Source organism: Eurytemora carolleeae, unplaced genomic scaffold (assembly GCF_000591075.1).
Source record: "Eurytemora carolleeae unplaced genomic scaffold, Eaff_2.0 scaffold1802, whole genome shotgun sequence".
In the NCBI taxonomy this organism is placed as follows: Eukaryota; Metazoa; Arthropoda; class Copepoda; order Calanoida; family Temoridae; genus Eurytemora; species Eurytemora carolleeae.
Genome location: NW_019397690.1, coordinates 11,103 through 30,355, shown reverse-complemented (window position 1 = coordinate 30,355; position 19,253 = coordinate 11,103). Strand labels below are relative to the sequence as shown.

The following is a 19,253-nucleotide window of genomic DNA, read 5'->3' as shown; positions in this document are numbered from 1 at the left end:
TGATAAAATTAGGTGGGGCCAGGCCCATAGCCAAGATTTTCCAAAAGCGAAAGGGGTGTGTAAAATGGGTGTCGTAGTATAAGACCCCAGCGAAATTTTTTTAATACGATTGGTATTAAAACTAGCAATTTTAGCTTGAGATTTTATGCTAAAAATAAAACTTTATAATTTTCTTTCAAAACAAGTAAGTTTCGCTAGAAAAACAACCTTTTTTTACCTATGGTTACTGTATACAATGAAATAAAATATTTTATGACAAACCAGAGAAAAGTTTCGGCAAAAGTATATTAAAGGAGGGGGCAGACTCCCTTAATTCTAGAGAAAGATTTCTGAACTGAACTTTTAAAATAATCTTCTTTTTTTAGAATAAATAAAAATATGGCGGAGAAATAAACCAACCCTGTGAAACGCAATGTTTTAATCAGCTGTAGGAATAAAACTCAGGTTGCCTTAGTTTTTTAAATCAATATTTTTAAACCAATAAATGTAAGGTATTAACTAACAAGTACAAACATTTCTTGAATATAAGGTCAAATATATTTTTTAGTGCATATATATCCTAAAAACCTGAATTACTCAATAATGTTTTTAACCCCAATGAACATATTTACCCAATTATAGGTTTGCGATGAGCTCTATGATTGGAAGATCTATTCTCCTTCTATTTTTCTCTCCTATTTCGACATCTACTTTTATGGCTATGTTAGGTAATACCAAATTTTTCATAAAATCTCTAATCCAAAAGACGAAAATTTGATGTTCAATTTAAGTTAAATTGTGATCGAAATTCACAGCTTGCTCGGATAAGGACCAAATTCACAGCTTGCTGGGATAAGGACCGAATTCACAACTTGCTGGGATAAGGACCGAATTCACAGCTTGCTGGGATAAGGACCGGATTCACAGCTTGCTGGGATAAGGACCGACTTCACAGCTTGCTGGGATAAGGACCGAATTCACAGCTTGCTGGGATAAGGACCGAATTATTAAATCCTCCTTAACCTGTACCCTGATAAACCTAAACCTAGTCCCTTAGCACTTATCCGTACTCTAACCTAGACCCTGGGAAATAACCAATACTAAAACCTAGACCCTGAGAAACAATTCCAATTCTAACCAATACACTGAGAAATAACCACTACTCAAACCTAGACCCTGAGAAACAATCCCAATTCTAACCAATACACTGAGAAATAACCAATACTCGAACCTAGACCCTGAGAAACAATCCCAGTTCTAACCAATACACTGAGAAATAACCAATACTCGAACCTAGACCCTGAGAAACAATCCCAGTTCTAACCAATACACTGAGAAATACCCATTGCTCAAACCTAGACCCTGAGAAACAATCCAATTCTAACCAATACCCTGGGAAATAGCCACTACTCAAACCTAGACCCTGAGAACTAACACCCCTACTCTAACCTATAGACCCTGTGAATTAATCACTACTCTAACCTAGACCCTGAGAACCCTGTAGATCGAACCCCGAGGTTTACAAGTGTTCTCTCCAACGTGTCAGCTCCGACTGAACGGGATGTCATGTTTACATGCAATGTGGTCAATCTTGGAACTTTTAATGTAAGTACGAATCTAATAAAGTATTTTAAAGTTAAATATAATTAAAATAATCTTTTCAATATTCAGCGCATGGGGCACAAGGTCTGACTAGCTACCATGTTTATTTGAAAATATGCAAAATATATCATAAACCCCAATTTTGGGAATTACAGGGTTACCTCAAAGGATTAGACTTCAGAGACGACTGTACGAATATGGTTAGGTCTTATTTCTTTTATCTATTTGCTGATAACACTAGTTTTCTCCATTTACAAATTGATGCCAACTTTGAACTAAAAAAGGCAGCTGCATGGTTTCAGTCAAACCATTTAACATTAAATGTTTCAAAAACAAAGTTTATGATATTTAGGAATAAAAATATGTATTTTGATCTTGAGAACTGCAAATTAAAAATTGGAAATGAGATTCTAGAAACAATAGGAACTGCCTGTACATATAAATATTTTAAAGGAATTGAGTCTTTGCCACAAACTCTGCTTTTTTAAATCCTATATCTTTGTATTCCTATGTCGTAGGCCTTAGATATTTCAAACTATGAATTCTGTTAGATCAAATAATATAAGTTTGAAATATCAAAGATTTACAACATTGGGTTCTACAGATATAAGGATTATAAAATCAGAGTTTGTGGCAAAGACTCAATTCCTTTGTTGGACTCAAAATTGATGAATTCTTAAATTGATGGGACTATCAAATTGAACATATATTTCCAATAAGATTGCTAGATCAATTTTTGCTCTGAATCAGATTAAAAACATTTTACCATTAAACATTCGTCTACTAGTTTATAATGCACTTGTAAGGTCACATATTGAGTATGGAATTATAACATGGAGGGGGGGGGGGGGTGTTGTAACATCAAATTTTTGCAAAAAAGGGTAATTAGAGCAGTAAATACTTTTATGAAAACCTTCCAACTTCCTTCTATGATATGTTTAATTCTTTAGCTGAACCAAATAGAACAAAATCATATAAACTTGAGAGGATTCTCTAGAATGCTTACCGCTTTATTTCCAAAATTAAGAAATTCGATTAAATTAGAGCTTAAAGTAATGTTAAAGTAATTAAATCTGCAAAATCATTTAAGAGAAAAGTTTCCAAGATCTATTTAGATAGTTATACAAGTTATATCTGTATTAAAATACTGTGTATTATGTGGATAAACTCAGTCTTTACTATCTTCTTCAGTTCATAAACATGATTTTAATAACATGTTACCCTATGTTCCAACCCTTCCGCTGAGTACCCTCCCTTTCCCTTATACTTCCTCACCTCCTTCTTACCTTTTTCCTGATTTATCATCATTATTATGTTTAAAATGTACACTGTACAGTGTACAGTGTAAACCCAAGTATTTATTTACAATTCTCATTCGTTTATAATGGGCCAACCACTTAAAACAATCTACTCTGGTCAGGCGGGTCCAAACTACATGGTAAATTGTGATTTTTTATTTTGTATCATATCATGCTTTGTAGTTGAATACAAATATGAATTCATAAAAAAATAGCAATGTTTACATGAGTTTTTTATCGTCATCGAAGTCCCATCCTTTGTATGAAACCCCGTACCGTACCTAACCTAACTAAGCCAATCTTGTATGAAACCCCGTACCGTACCTAACCTAACTATGCCAATCTTGTATGAAACCCCGTACCGTACCTAACCTAACTAAGCCAATCTTGTGCAAAACCCCGTACCGTACCTAACCTAACTAAGCCAATCTTGTGCAAAACCCCGTACCGTACCTAACCTAACTAAGCCAATCTTGTGCAAAACCCCGTACCGTACCTAACCTAACTAAGCCAATCTTGTGCAAAACCCCGTACCGTACCTAACCTAACTAAGCCAATCTTGTGCAAAACCCCGTACCGTACCTAACCTAACTAAGCCAATCTTGTGCAAAACCCCGTACCGTACCTAACCTAACTATGCCAATCTTGTATGAAACCCCGTACCTTACCTAACCTAACTAAGCCAATCTTGTGCAAAACCGCCAGAATTATCCTTTACCATTAGTCCTAACGACCCTGTTTTCTTTTCTTGTAAACGTGGATTTTAAAATGATTTACTATACATTAAATAGAAATCGAAATACATTAAATAAAAAGCCAAACTTGCAAAAATATAAAAATTCATTTTTTCGACTTTAACCCCTTAAAACATCACTTTCATTAAAAAAATTCTACAATGAGGGGGGGACTAGCACTCCTCTTTATCCAATCCTTGAAAACTAATTTTTGCCCTCCCTCCCCTCTTAGAATAGTGGAAAGTTTTAAAAATAGACGTGAAAAAAATTCCACGAAATTTGTAAGAAACCGGGGTTTTCTGAAGTGTCAAGAAACTATTATTTCTTCATCTAAAAAATTATTATTTTTTCATCTCCTTCATTTCAAATATAATTAGATAAATGTTCTAGTAAAAACAATAAAACTAACTTTTATCTAAGCTTGTGAGCTTGTGAAAGGATCTATCTTATTGATTAAAATCTTTTTCTTGATTTATAAGAATGTTTTAGTTCAATGTCTTGCAAAAAATGTATGTTATTAAATCTACACTATATACGTCTTCCAATGATTTTAGTCTTGAATTTTAATTTACCGACAACCATTATTTTCTTGTATACATTATAAAGAATAAAAATTAAAGAATTTGTGGATTTATATGTTAGCATTGGCGAATATCAAAGTAAAATTTAGATCATGATCTTCTGAAGACGTTTTTTTTTCTAAAATTCATACCGTCATGCGAGGTCAAACAACTTTGGGGCCTCATGGGTATAGTCTTTTTTACGTAATTATTGAACAATAAAGAAACAGAAAACATTATGAGTGACATTTATTTAATACCCAAACTCTTAAGTCGAGAGTTGTCTATCTTCTATATATAAAGTTGTAATCTCTGTTTGTCTGTCTGCTTGTTTGTCTGTCCGATCATAACTCAGGAACCCCTTGACCGATTTGCCTCACATTTTTATTGGGGAACTCGGGAGAGCCACGGAAATGTTCTTAGCTTGGCTTATAAATTGAGTGCGGGTAAACGGCGGGAGTAACTACAAATATCCTGGGCAGCGCCGGGATCCCAAGCTAGTAAGTTAATATTTGTCTAGGTTGGATGGGTTGAAGCAGACACTAAATATATATTTGTCTAGGTTGGATGGGTTGAAGCAGACACTAAAGCTATTCAAGCTATTGGAGACCAGGCAGGACAATAGTATCGATCTAATTCTTCTATCAACATTTTTTATTAAATTTGGAGAAAATCATCCCGCATTTTAACTCGCACTGTTATGATCCTGATAAAGATGGCTTACTTGTTCTGCGTAAATTAATGTACATACATAGTGTCTGAGCAATGCAGTTTTCTCTGAAAATTTGTGAACATGAGGTCACAAAGATATAAGAATTAACACATTAGATTGTGAGAAAGATAATCAGTTTCTTCCTGTGATTGGATGAAAAATCATGAAATATATGATTGTGTTGATAAAGATATAATTTGCGGAATTAAATCAAACAATAGCAAAGTTATCTAAGATCTTTTAAGTTTATGCCACAAGTTTGATTTTCATAGAAAATATTAAAAACCCAAAAGATCTTGTTGTATCAATTATTTAAGACAACAATATTAAGTACATATGCTCGTTATGTTCTCCAGTTTCTATTTAAACAATTACATTTTTTGATGTTATGTTCGATTCCTCAGTTGATAACTCACAACCCTCGAGTATCTGTGTCCGGGGATATGAAGACGACATTTAACCTTCATATCAGCTCAATATCAAGGGAGGATGCAGGACAGTACATGTGTCAGGTATAGGATACAGGATACAGGATACAGGATACAGGATACAGGATACGGGATACAGGTTATATGACACAGGACACAAGACACAAGACACTGCAGGACACATGACGCAGGACAAAGGAAATATGACCCAGAACACAGGACACCTGACATAGCAAATAGGAAACAGGACACAGGACAAAGACAAAGGGTACAGGATACAAAAAACAGGACAAAGGGCACAGGAAACAGGATAAGGAAACAGGATACGTGACACAGGCTACTGGATGCAGGACACATGGTACAGAACACTATCTACAGGATACAGGATACAACATACAGGATACAGGATACAAGATACAGAACACTATATACAGGATACAAGAATCAATATCTAGATAAACACGGATCCCATGTTGTTCCAATCTGCGTGGTTACATGTTCAAGTTCCTCCGGATATAGATATGAGTAGAACTTCCGGAGATCTGGTTACCAGGTAACAAGATAGATATGAATAGAACTTCCGGGGATCTGGTTACCAGGTAACAAGATAGATATGAATAGAACTTCCGGGGATCTTGTTACCAGGTAAAAAGGACCAAAAAAATCTATTTTTACCGCAGAATAACTGATTTTGTACCGCAGAATAACTGGTTTTGTACTGTAAAATAACTTATTTTGTTCTAAAGAATAACTAATTTTGTACTGCAGAATTAGTGGTTTTGTATTGCAGAATTACTGGTTTTGTACTGCAGAATTACTGGTTTTGTACTGTAGAATAACTGGTTTTTACTGCAGAATAACTAGTATGTACTGCAGAATAACTGGTTTTGTACTGCAGAATAACCGGTTTTATACTGAATAAAAACTGGTTTTGCTCTGCAGAATAACTGGTTTTATAATACAGAAAAACTGGTTTTGTACTGCAGAATAACTGGTTTTGTACTGTAGAATAACTGGTTTTTACTGCAGAATAACTAGTATGTACTGCAGAATAACTGGTTTTGTACTGCAGAATAACTGGTTTTGTACTGCAGGGAGCATGATGATACAGCTCGGTTTACATGTCGAGCTCAGGGTATACCTACACCAGAGATCAGATGGAAGAGAGAGGGAGGATTAAGGATTAGAACCAGGAAGGATGGAACCCAGAGGATGGTGGACGAGGTAGAGGGATACTCCCTAGAGATACACAGGTACAAATAAACCACCCCTAGCTTTCCCAATATGGAAGTGTTCATCAATTTCAAGATGTAACACATTCAAAGAAAAAACCTTTCAGGATCTCAAAAGTTAAATAAAATAAAACTAAAAGAAAAGCCTGGCCCTGTCACGGCGGCTGGCTGGTCACCTTGGTCAGAATAAGATTTTTTTCCCTCTAGGCCTGTTGTAGATTGATTTTACTAAAAATTATATCTGATGGTTCGTCTCTTATATAAAAACTAAAACCCTGTAAGAAACCCTGTAATATTCTAACTTCTATTATCCATCTTTAAACTGAGTTTAAACTTGAGAAAAGATAAATTTCAATTTTATTTTTCCGATTCTAATTTCCGGCGGCGGCATCGGTTGGAAGCTTACTTGTTCACACAATAGAATGCATTTTGAAGAATAAAGAATTGAGAATACAGAATTGCGATTATCTCTTTCTACAGTTCCTTATTCAATTATGTTAAGTAAACACAGTACAATGTACATAATGTACAATGCACTCAATTCCATTCACTTACAACAACAAAAGGATGTTTAACAATGCAACCCAAGTTTTGAAAATTTAACGAAAACGATCAGATACTACAGAAGCATTTTATACTTATTTAAAACATGCATTTAACTTTTCAGAATTTGAAAAAGGGGGTTTATTTATATTCTCTACTCTGTGGTTTTGAGTAATATATAAAAATATCTAAATAATTCATTTGATTTTGCGTTGAGATTTAAAAAATGACAATTTTTCAAAGACTATTACACTCTTAGGGTTCTTATTGACAATCAGTTTTAATCCAATTGACGTCGTTTTGGGGTTTAATTAATAGTTATGATTTTGTTTTTCTTAACAATTACACAAAACTTTGACAAAATAATTGTGTGATCTTTTACTTTTTTAAACAAGAAAGTCTACGAAATGTTTTACATTTACACTTAGGAATAGGATGAGACTTCAGAGACGACTGTACGGAATTTATACTGTTTGATTTCTCATATTCATGGTTCCCTACCTCTGTTGTTTCGTTCTTTGCCATAATCATTAAAAAGCAATTAAAATACTATATTTAAGGCAGTAGACTTGATGTAACCTTGGAATCATCATGTTTAAAGATTTTCGGGTTGTCTTTTCAATCTCATTCTTTATGGGTAACCCTATATGATTAAAAAAAAAGATGAGATAGCCCAAAGAATTGTCTCAAGAAAGTGGGAATCAAAGCTCTAAGGGACCTCTTTTTAAATAATACCATCCAGGATTTGGTATTAAAATTGACTTTTGCCACAAACTCATATTTTTCAATCCTTATATCTTTGCACCCCAATGCAATAGAACTATATATTTCAAACTATGAATTCCGTTAGATTATATAATTTAAGTTTGAAATATAAAAGGTTTACATTATCAGGTCGCGAAGATAAAAGAATTAAAAATTTGAGCTTGTGGCAAAGGCTCAATTTCATTTTCTATGATAGAGTAGCTTGTTGGCTCGGGATGAGGAAGGACCATAATGTTCTTGTCTAGGGTTCGAAGAGAAGACATGGGAGCATATCTCTGTATAGCCAGCAATGATGTTCCTCCAGCTGTTAGTAAACGAATATATCTTCATGTACAATGTAAGTTCATTAAACGAATATATCTTCATGCACAATGTAAGTTCATTAAACGAATATATCTTCATGTACAATGTAAGTTTATGAAACGAATATATCTTCATGTACAATGTAAGTTCATGAAACTAATATATCTTCATGTACAATGTAAGTTCATTAAACGAATATATCTTCATGTACAATGTAAGTTTATGAAACGAATAAATCTTCATGTACAATGTAAGTTCATTAAACAAGATTCTTTATCTTAAGACCAAATTTAATGACTTAGTTCATCCACTTTTTTTCCAACTTGAACCGAGGCACAATAGAAGTGGTTCAACAAGGTAAGTGGTTCAACTACGTCGTCGTCTGCGTAGTTCGACTACTTCTTTCTTTTACTCAAATTTGATCCCAGGTTGTTTTAAATGACGCAAACTATTTAAAATTAGTTCGTCAATTTTCAGATTGAAAAATTAAGATATTTAGATTTAAATTATACCGTAAATTAAGTTTAACACATTACTAAAACAATCAGGGGCCAAATTTAATGAATTTGAGCTAGGTCATTGAACTTCCTACAGTCGCCGCTTCAAATCCTTAACTAACGATTCAAAGTTTAAGATTTATGAGGATTTGAATCAGCGGTCCGCGGTTCAGCATGCTCTCCAGGAACTATAAAGATAAAAACAACTATTGTGTGAAAGTGAAAGTGAAAGCTTTTTCTTCAATGTGTTCCCAACCCCAACCTTAGCTCCGATTCTGAATAAAATATTGAACTGATCTCAGATTTAAATATTCAAATCTTAATTCATTCTTAGAAGGTTTTTAAACTTCACTCTTTTTTCTTTATCTAAAAACTAAAAGTTCAAATTTCTTTAAATAGTTAGATTTTTGTTAAAAACTATAAAATTCTACAATTTTTTTTAATTCCTGATTTTTATTTGGAGTTAAAAACTTTTGAATGGATGAATCTGGATGATTGAAACTGATTTAAATAAGTTAATCAACTCCTTTTGTTTGGAGTTCAACCGAGGTCTCGTTGGTTAACACTTTAGAGAATAACGAAAGGTTGGTTAATTAGATTAAGAGGAGAAACTTAGTTTTAATAATTTTGTTTGTTTAAAAGTTCCCAACTTTGAGCTGGAAACTTTTAAATAAAGAAGTTTAACCGATCTATTCTAGTTCCCCCTTCAATACTGCCTGGTCTAAGCTTGATGGGGAGCTCAACTGGACGTGATGTAACCCTGGAGTGTATAGTTGAATCTTATCCAGCTGCTTTTATAGTTTGGAGTATAGAAGGTAGGATTAATTCCTCTAGGAGCTTTTATAGTTTGGAGTATAGAAGGTAGGATTAATTCCTCTAGNGAAGGTAGGATTATTACCTCCAGCTGATTTTATAGTTTAGAGTATAGAAGGTAGGATTATTACCTCCAGCTGATTTTATAGTTTAGAGTATAGAAGGTAGGATTAAGTCCTCCAGCCGAAAATACAAGTTTACATACAGGGCTACCAAAAAAGGATGAGACTCCAAGAAAAATCATCTTTAAATTGTATTCGTGCATGGGAAAGTATAATTTAGTAGGATAAGCTGTACAATGATTAAGTAAGATAAGCTGTACAATGTACATGTATCAAGGAAGATAATCTATACAATGTACATGTATCAAGGAAGAAAATCTGTACATGTATCTTGAAAGATAGTGTGTAAAGTGTACATGCATTTTTAAAAATCTGAACGCACTTAGATTTTTCTTAGAAACTATACTTATGAATACTTAATAAGATTACTCAAGTGTTACATTTCAAATATTTCTTGAAAAGGCCCCAATTTTATTGATGCCATTCAAAAAATTGCCTATTTTTAAGGTCCATCAAAGATGTTTGCAACCACGGGCCGGGATTGCTACCTTTCTTTTTAGGTTTCTCCCCATAGAGTTCTTTAGAACCACGTCGAACACCTTGGATTCCTAAAACCCAGAATCAAAATCTAAGTGGGTTCAGATTTATATAAATGAATTTTTTAGTTCATAAACAATATTTGTTAGCTGAAGTTGATTAAACGACTCCTTCGAAAATTAAAAACTATTTAATGGGGATATTTTCAAGTCTTTTTAAACGGATAAAAGGGCTAAAGAATCCTAAACCCTATTTTTTCGGCCACCCTGTATATCTAGTAAAATAATCTGTACATGTACATGTATCAATGAAGATAATCTGTACAGTGTACAGTGTACCACATAAATTTCACTACAAATGGATCATTCATTAGGCAGGCATACAGTCCCGTTTTACCTAATATAGTTTGTATTTGTACTGTACCGCTTGCCCTGGCTTGTTGAAATTCGGTTCAGTACATAAAATGAACTGGAATGTACCGTGGTACATGTATCAAGGAAGACAATCTGTACAGTGTACATGCATCTAGAAAGATAGTTTCTACAGTGTACATGTATCTAGTATATTTTATGTATTTTAGAAAAGATCCTGCACGGTGAGGAAGCTGACTATTCTGTACATGAACGAGGTTTAACTATGTACAGACTTTCATCTAAACTTATTATACATAACTACAGTGACAGACATTCAGGGACTTATAGGTAGGAGGACAATAATAGAAATAATGTCTTGTTTTATTATGTTAATAATAATAATAATATTGAATCCTAGGTGCCAAGGAACGAATTCTCTAGGATCTGCAGACTCCACTATTAGGGTTTACACTACAGGTATTTAAATAAATCATTAAAGGGATAAATCCTCAAAATTGTCTTGTCCAAGGGATTGTTCAGGGTTTGATTAAAGAGAACTAAGTAATCTAACAGAAAAGAATTTTCCAATAATATTGAATATTTCCTCTTATAATAATTAAAACAGCTGTAAACATGAATTTGATCCAACAAGTTCTTATAAGTCTGTATCAAACCAGATACAACCCGCCCTAAAACTCTATATTCTCCGATAATACTTTAGTCTTTATCAATCCAGATACAACACTCTCTGTATTCTTATTATGTATTGTACAGATACAACTCGCTCTCAGACTCTATGCTCTACAATAATACCTTAGTCTGTATCAATCCAGTTAAAAACTCTCTGTATTCTTATTATGTATTGTACAGATACAACTCGCTCTCAGACTCTATGCTCTCTACAGGAGAAATAATACATGTCTAAACGTAATAAATCAATGTTCATGTCCAACTAATCTTATTTAAATTAATGATAGGTTTAATAGTACATGTTAGTAATATGGACTGATAAGTTCGTTGAGAAATTAATAAAGGTAGTTAGGGTACATATAATGTGATAACCAGCTACAAGCAGTTACTTTCCAGTAAATTTTCCGTAAGGAAAACTTTGATATTTTTATCTTGACACCTTGATGAAAGCTTGAAATTAAAAATTTTTTCATTGTTCCTTTAAAGGGCGTGTTCGCGAAAAATCAATGGGGGTATAGGCTTACGGCGAAAAATAATCGCTTTTGATCGCTACGAATCTTACTTCTATCTGTTGTATTTATAAGGAGAAAATTGTTAAAAACGAAGAACGTAGCGTCCATACAAATCAGAAAGTTGCAATATACAATTCGTACCGTAAAATATTCATTTTAATTTTAAACAAATAAATCAGATATTACAACCTTACAGTCATCGATTATTTTTCGACGCATTCCTATAAAGTTAATATTTCATAATATTTGTTATCTGTTTTATATCAAGAGCGATTATTTTTCACCGTAAGTCTGTACCTCCTTTCATTTTTCCTGAACACTCCCTTAAATCTTGATATTTCTATGTTTAGAAAGACGTGAACCCAAATACGAAATAGTTCTAGAAAAAGAATTCACCCCGGATATAATTCAAGACAATCAATCCGAACAGTTCCTCCTTCCGGAGTGGAAATCCTTCTCCGATCCAACCCAGAACCCGGAGAAGGTTAAACCTGTTGATAAGACGAGAACTAATATGAACCAGAGAAGTCAACCCAGTCACAGTCTTTTCTCATCCCAACCATCTTCTTCCGCTTCTAATTCTTTCTTTTTACTTTTCATCGTTATACATATTATGCAATGAAATATAATTGTTATTTGTTACAGATCTGATTTTGGATTTTGTTTGGAATCCATTTTTTAGATGATTTGATTACAAATCTTGTTTATAAAAGATCTACTTCTATCTACAATGAGATAAAGCCAGCCCATGCATCACTGTAAACTCCAGTTCAAATCCCGGACCGACTTTAAACCAGCTACAGCAAGTTGTACAGACAAAGTACAACGGGTACAGTACACTAGATGAATGATCCCCTTCTAGGAATTGAGTCTTTGCCACAAACACTAATTTTCTAATCCATATATCATTGCAGCCCAATGTCGGAGACCTTAGATATTTCAAACTATTAATTCTGTTAGATAAAATAATCTAAGTTTGTAATATCTAAGGCTTACACCATCTGGTTCCAAAAATATAGGAATTTGACAATTCAATTTTGTGGCAAAGACTCAATTCCTTTATGTGGCAAGCAAGGATATATTAGTTTGATTAAAACTGTTTTTCTTTTCTAGTAAAGTTCTAATCCTCAACTAGGTTTCTAAACTGGAATTGGAGCTGACATAAAACCTTGGTTTAATACATCAATAGAATGAGGATATTTTGTATTCTATTTAAAGGGATTCATGCGTTATTTAAATGAGTCTTAAATTTAAAAGTGTCATTGACGATTGACGATTGACGATTGACGATCATTGACGATTTACAATTCTTTGTTCTTTTCTGATCATCAAGGTACGTATGTCTAGCTTTGTTGACCTTTAGATGGAAAACGACAAGGGTTTAAAGGGTACCGTTGTGAATCATCAATGAAACTGTTTAATTACCAGTTAACCTAGAATGTAGACATTTACTTTCAATTTATTTTGAAGACTGAACAGTGTAAAAGATAAATAGAAGATGTAAAGCCTGTGAATAGAATCTGGAGCCAATAAACTACAAAGACAAGGGAAACAAACAACTTAATTCACAATCCTCACTTTACTTTATTCCAGACGTTAAATCTGGTAAAAACAAACACGTTTTAAATAAGATTTTAGAATCCGGACGTGATATTACACAGGTCAGCACGTTTTTGTAAAAAATTATATTCATGTTCATCAATTGTAGTTAATAGCACGTTTTAAATTAAAAAGTCAACTTATGCCGCGTTATTAATCAAGCTATTCAGCACGTTTTGGAATAAACTTTGCTTCATCACGTGCTATAAGACAAACTAGTTTTGAACAAGATTAATTATTTTAAAAAATCCGCTTTCTGAGTTGCTTTTACAAAGGCTATTTCTCACGAGCTATTGAACAAGCAAATTGGCACGTTTGAAATAAGAACTCAGATTCATCACGTGCTATTAACCAAGTTAGCCAGAAATCAGCTTATAATTCATTTAATAAGCTTCCACCTGCACCCCCCCTTGGATAATAATCCTGTGAACATCCCGATGTATAAGGTAGAAATATGTAGAACATGTCATCTTTCGTGACTATTTCTAGGAAAACACAATGATGATTCTTTGTTTTGTTTAAATAAATAAATTTCAAGTTTAAATAGTAATCATGTAATGCCTCTAGAGTCTCCATTACACGGTATATTAACCTTACTTTTACTTAACCTAACTTTACCATTTTCATGCAATGTGAAGGCGGTCTGCCGCCAACCTAGATTAACCAGGACCAATCACAGGACAGATTCAGAGTGTGGTTAAACCAATAGGAGGAGGCTAGCGGCACCGTCTTAAAACTTTTTAATCCACATTTTGAATAACTAAATGTGCAGTCTACACTTTTACAGAAAAAAATTAAAATAATATACAGAAAAAAAATTTCATATATTTTCAAAAGTCGATAAAATTCTTGAATATTAGATGTTAAAAGTCACAAATAGAAACGAAAACTATTAGTTAGAATAATAATAAAAAGAAATGAAAAAAAGGTTTCTTGATCGAAGGTAAAGTACACACCAGATTAAGAACTATGTGTATTGTATTTTTATTTTGAACCACGTATTATGGCGTACGTACGTACGTAGGTATATTGACAATTATTAAATTAAAATCGAAATGTCCTTTGTACTTTAAAAAATGTCTATATTTTTAAATTCATTTACATTTATATAAATATTTAAATCAAAGAAAAATATAAACCAAATCACACTTTTCATATTTACAGAAGAAAAAGAACAATTATGAATAAAATATGATAAATATTAAAAAAAAATTATGAAGATATTTATGAACTAGGAGCCTATTGTATATATCCATGAAGATATTTATGAACTAAAGGAACCTTGTATATATCTTTAAAAACATTATGGAACTAGGAATCCTGTGTGTATTTATGTACAGTGAAACCCTTAATAACAAATACATCGGAAGAATTTATAAAATGTCGTTTTGACAATTTTTCAATGAGTTTTAACGTAAATTTCAATGAGTTTTTACGTAAATTTCAGTATTTGCGAAAATAAATAAATAGCCATGAATATGCTGGAACAGTTTTAAAGAGATCCATATAATCATTTAATTAAAAAACTAAATATCTGCAACATTCCATTATCAGAAAGTGAAGAATAAGACATTTGATGAATTCTTTCGATGTATTCGTTATTAAGGATTTCACTGTATGAAGATAATTCTGAACTAGGGACCTATTAATTGTATCAATCTATAGAGGATGTTTTTGAACTAGGAACCTACTGTATAAATCTATAGAGGATATTTATGAACTAGGAACCTACTGTATAAATCTATAGAGAATATTTTTGAACTAGGAACATACTGCATAAATCTATAGAAGATATTTATGAACTAGGAACCTACTGTATCAATCTATGGAGGATGCTTATGAACTAGAAACCTACTGTATAAATCTATGGAGGATGCTTATGAACTAGAAACCTGTTGTATAAATCTATAGAGGATGCTTATGAACTAGGAACCTGTTGTATAAATCTATAGAGGATATTTTTGAACTAGGAACCTACTGTATAAATCTATAGAGGATATTTATGAACTAGGAACCTACTGTATAAATATATAGAGGATATTTATGAACTAGGAACCTGTTGTATAAATCTATAGAGGATATTTATGAACTAGGAACCTGTTGTATCGATCTATAGAAGATATTTATGAACTAGGAACCTGTTGTATAAATCTATGGAGGATATTTATGAACTAGGAACCTGTTGTATAAATCTTTAGAGGGTATCTATGAACTAGGCACCTACTGTATATATCTATGAAGATATTTATGAACTATGGAACCTGTTGTATAAATCTATAGAGGATGTTTATGAACTAGGAACCTGCTGTATAAATCTATAGAGGATGTTTATGAACTAGGAACCTACTGTATAAATCTATAGAAGATATTTATGAACTAGGAACCTACTGTATAAATCTATAGAGGATATTTATGAACTAGAAACATGTTGTATAAATCTTTAGAGGATATTTCTGAACTAGGAACCTACTGTATAAATCTATAGAGGATATTTTTGAACTAGGAACCTGTTGAATACATCTATGAAGATATTTATGAACTAAGAACCTGTTGTATAAATCTATAGAGGATATTTATGAACTAGGAACCTATTGTATATTGATCTATGAAGATATTTCTGAATTAGGAACCTATTGTATACATCTATGAAGATATTTATGAACTAGGAACCTATTTGTAAATATCTGTAGAAGATATTTATGAACTAGGAACCTATTGCATGTTTATCTATTAATATATTTATGAATTAGGAACCAGTTGTATATATCTATAGAAGATATTTATGAACTAGGAAACTATTGTATGTTTATCTATCTATTACTATATTTATGAATTAGGAACCAGTTGTATATATCTATAGAAGATATTTATGAACTAGGAACTTATGGTATGTTTATCTATTAATATATTTATGAATTAGGAACCAGTTGTATGTATCTATAGAAGATATTTATGAACTAGGAATCTATTGTATACTTATCTATTAATATATTTATGAATTAGGAACCAGTTGTATATATCTATAGAAGATATTTATGAACTAGGAACCTAATGTTTATTTATATATGAAGATATTCATGAATTAGGAACCTGCTGTATAAATCTATTGAAGATATTTTTTAACTAGGAACCTATTGTATGTTTATCTATGAAGATATTTCTGAACTAGGAACCTGCTGTATAAATCTATTGAGGATATTTGTGAACTAGGAACTTGATGTATAAATCTATAGAGGATATTTATGAATTAGGAATCTACTGTATATATCTATGGAGGATATTTATGAACTAGGCACCTACTGTATATATCTATAGAAGATATTTATGAACTAGGAACCTACTGTATATATCAATGGAGGATATTTATGAACTAGGCACCTACTGTATATATCTATGAAGGTATTTATGAACTAGGCACCTACTGTATATATCTATGGAGGATATTGATGAACTAGGAACCTACTGTATATATCTATGGAGGATATTTATGAACTATGCACCTACTGTATATATCTATGGAGGATATTTATGAACTTATAGGCACCTACTGTATATATCTATGGAGGATATTTATGAACTAGGAACCTACTGTATAAATATATAGAGGATATTTATGAACTAGGAACCTGTTGTATAAATCTATAGAGGATATTTATGAACTAGGCATCTACTGTATATATCTATCGAGGGTATTTATGAACTAGGCACCTACTGTATATACCTATGGAGGATATTTATGAATTAGGCACCTACTGTATATATCTATGAAGGATATTTATGAATTAGGCACCTACTGTATATATCTATAGAGGATATTTAAGAACTAGGCATCTACTGTATACATCTATGGAGGATATTTATGAACTAGGCACCTACTGTATATATCTATAGAAGATATTTATGAACTAGGCATCTATATTGTATATATCTATGAAGGTATTTATGAACTAGGGACCTACTGTATATATCAATAGAGGATAATTATGAACAATGGCACCTACTGTATATATATCTATAGAGGATATTTATGAACTAATCACCTACTGTATATATCAATAGAGGATAATTATGAACTAGGCACCTACTGTATATATCTATAGAGAATATTTATGAACTAGGCACCTACTGTATATATCTATAGAGGATATTTATGAACTAGGCACCTACTGTATATATCTATAGAAGATATTTATGAACTAGGCATCTATACTGTATATATCTATGAAGGTATTTATGAACTAGGCACCTACTGTATATATCTATAGAGTATATTTATGAACTAGGCACCTACTGTATATATCTTTAGAGTATATTTATGAACTAGGAACCTACTGTATAAATCTAAGGAGGGTATCTATGAAATAGGCACCTACTGTATATATCTATGAAGGTATGCATGAACAAGAAATGAATTTCCATGAAAATATGCTTTCGTAATATCTTCTTCGGTGACCTAAAGAGAAAAGATTCATTAAATGTATCATTGAATTTACAAGTCTATATAACATTCATTAATTGGTTTGTGTGTTGAAAGCTATATCTCTGCGATCCAAACAGTTAGACAATTTAAGCATCAACTTTTTAACACAAGCTCTGACCCTAAATTTTTTTTAGCCATGAAGGAATTGAGTTTTTGCCACAAACTAAAATCATTTGATTCCAATATCTTTGCAACCTTATGGTGCAAACCTTTGATATTTCAAACTTAGATTATTTTATCTATAAGTGTTAAAAGTTTGAAATATCTAAGGTCTACGGCATTGGGTTACAAAGATATAGAGATTAGAAAATCATAGTTTGTGGCAAAAACTCAACTCCTTTGTTTAATTTACAAAGTTACAAAGTTACAAAGTTACCTTGGATAAAGAAGAGATGAGTAGAAGTAGGCTAACAAGGCGGCCAGGAGCACCTTAAGTACAAGTCATTCATTACTCGGATCCTCATTCATCCCATTTCCCTGCTATCCCTCCTCCGTATGTATTATTCATCCTGTATCCTTCATCCCTATTCTCTCCATACCAAAGGTTGCAAGCTCAATGATAATTTTGCCAATTACTTTAGAGTTCTAAAATGTGCGTGTACAGAGCTACAAAAAAATATTTATGCTCAATATCCACCTCTATTCTAACCCGTCTAACCTTGGTACTTTATCCCTTCTTCTCCGTTTACCTGAGTTTCTTTTAACCTTGGTACTTTATCCCCTATTTCTCCGTTTACCTGAGTTTCTTCCAACCATGGCACTTTATCCCTTCTTCTCCGTTTACCTGAGTTTCTTCCAACCTTGGTACTTTATCCCCTATTTCTCCGTTTACCTGAGTTTCTTCCAACCTTGGTTATACTTTATCCCTTCTTCTCCGTTTACCTGAGTTTCTTCCAACCTTGGCAGTGACATAGTTAACTAACGAGGGAAGATACTCAGGGAACAAAATCTTCTCTAAATGAAAAACAATTTAAACAATTTAAATTTTTTCTAAAAACTTGTTGTTACCTGCCCTGTCAAGAAGAACTAGCTCCATGAGTAAAATCTCTGTAGGATCCAAGTTAAGATTTCGTATCTCCAGGTCCAGATAACAGCAGGGAAATCCAGGTTCAGATTTTACTTTTCCTGGATGAAGATGCAACTTGGTACAGGTTGGAGTGCTAGTGCAGGTAGCAATCTAGAAACAATCACAATATAATGATTGAATTATTAGTGTTTACTGAATAATTATGGACTTTTCAGTGAATGGCTACAATCACCAATTTAAAACTTTACAAAAATAATCTAGACCTTCATTCCATAAAAATTACAGTTAGGTTATTTTTATCTTGGCTTTAAAAAAGAAATATATGAACATTTAGAAACTTTTTACTTTTATCATTTAAAAGTCGCCTGCAAGTACGTAAGCATTCCCTTCAGTGCTAAAATAAGACTCTTTACCCTTAACACATAGAGTCCCGGCCAAACTTGTCTGAATGCTTCCAAATTGAATCCTTGTCTCCGGGATAGCATACTCCGCTGCAGATCAGAGAGAAGTAGAACCAGGAGCTGGAT

General features: G+C 32.7%; 2 protein-coding genes across 2 annotated transcripts; one reads left to right on the top strand and one right to left on the bottom strand.

Annotated features, from left to right (window-relative positions):
- The first annotated feature begins 363 nt into the window (after window positions 1–363).
- LOC111715511 (lachesin) lies at window positions 364–12,264 on the top strand. The gene is made up of 12 exons (XM_023490842.1): window positions 364–444; window positions 622–707; window positions 1,466–1,584; window positions 4,736–4,786; window positions 5,290–5,397; window positions 5,769–5,866; window positions 6,408–6,566; window positions 8,099–8,190; window positions 9,352–9,468; window positions 10,646–10,766; window positions 10,837–10,895; window positions 11,971–12,264. Exons 2-12 carry the CDS (start codon window positions 629–631, stop codon window positions 12,240–12,242), a joined length of 1,275 nt encoding a protein of 424 aa, XP_023346610.1. The 5' UTR covers window positions 364–444; window positions 622–628; the 3' UTR covers window positions 12,243–12,264.
- Window positions 12,265–17,552: 5,288 nt separating this feature from the next.
- Window positions 17,553–18,995, bottom strand: LOC111715510 (uncharacterized). Its single transcript, XM_023490841.1, has 5 exons — window positions 18,990–18,995; window positions 18,708–18,876; window positions 18,582–18,653; window positions 18,076–18,128; window positions 17,553–17,672 (listed from the first exon to the last, which is right to left on the bottom strand). The coding sequence occupies exons 1-5, from the start codon at window positions 18,993–18,995 to the stop codon at window positions 17,589–17,591; spliced, it is 384 nt and encodes a 127-aa protein (XP_023346609.1). The 3' UTR covers window positions 17,553–17,588.
- Between the last annotated feature and the right edge of the window lie 258 nt (window positions 18,996–19,253).

Bases quoted from the DNA above. Each gene is read 5' to 3' on its own strand.
- LOC111715511 (XM_023490842.1), top strand. From the start codon at position 629: ATGAGCTCTATGATTGGAAGATCTATTCTCCTTCTATTTTTCTCTCCT. The intron at 5,867-6,407 runs GTAACAAGATAG...TTTGTACTGCAG, and splicing joins TCCGGAGATCTGGTTACCAG to GGAGCATGATGATACAGCTC. The intron at 6,567-8,098 runs GTACAAATAAAC...GTTCTTGTCTAG, and splicing joins TACTCCCTAGAGATACACAG to GGTTCGAAGAGAAGACATGG.
- LOC111715510 (XM_023490841.1), bottom strand. The intron at 18,129-18,581 runs GTAAACGGAGAA...CTTGTACTTAAG, and splicing joins CAAGGTTGGAAGAAACTCAG to GTGCTCCTGGCCGCCTTGTT. The intron at 17,673-18,075 runs GTAACTTTGTAA...TTTTCTCTTTAG, and splicing joins TCATCTCTTCTTTATCCAAG to GTCACCGAAGAAGATATTAC.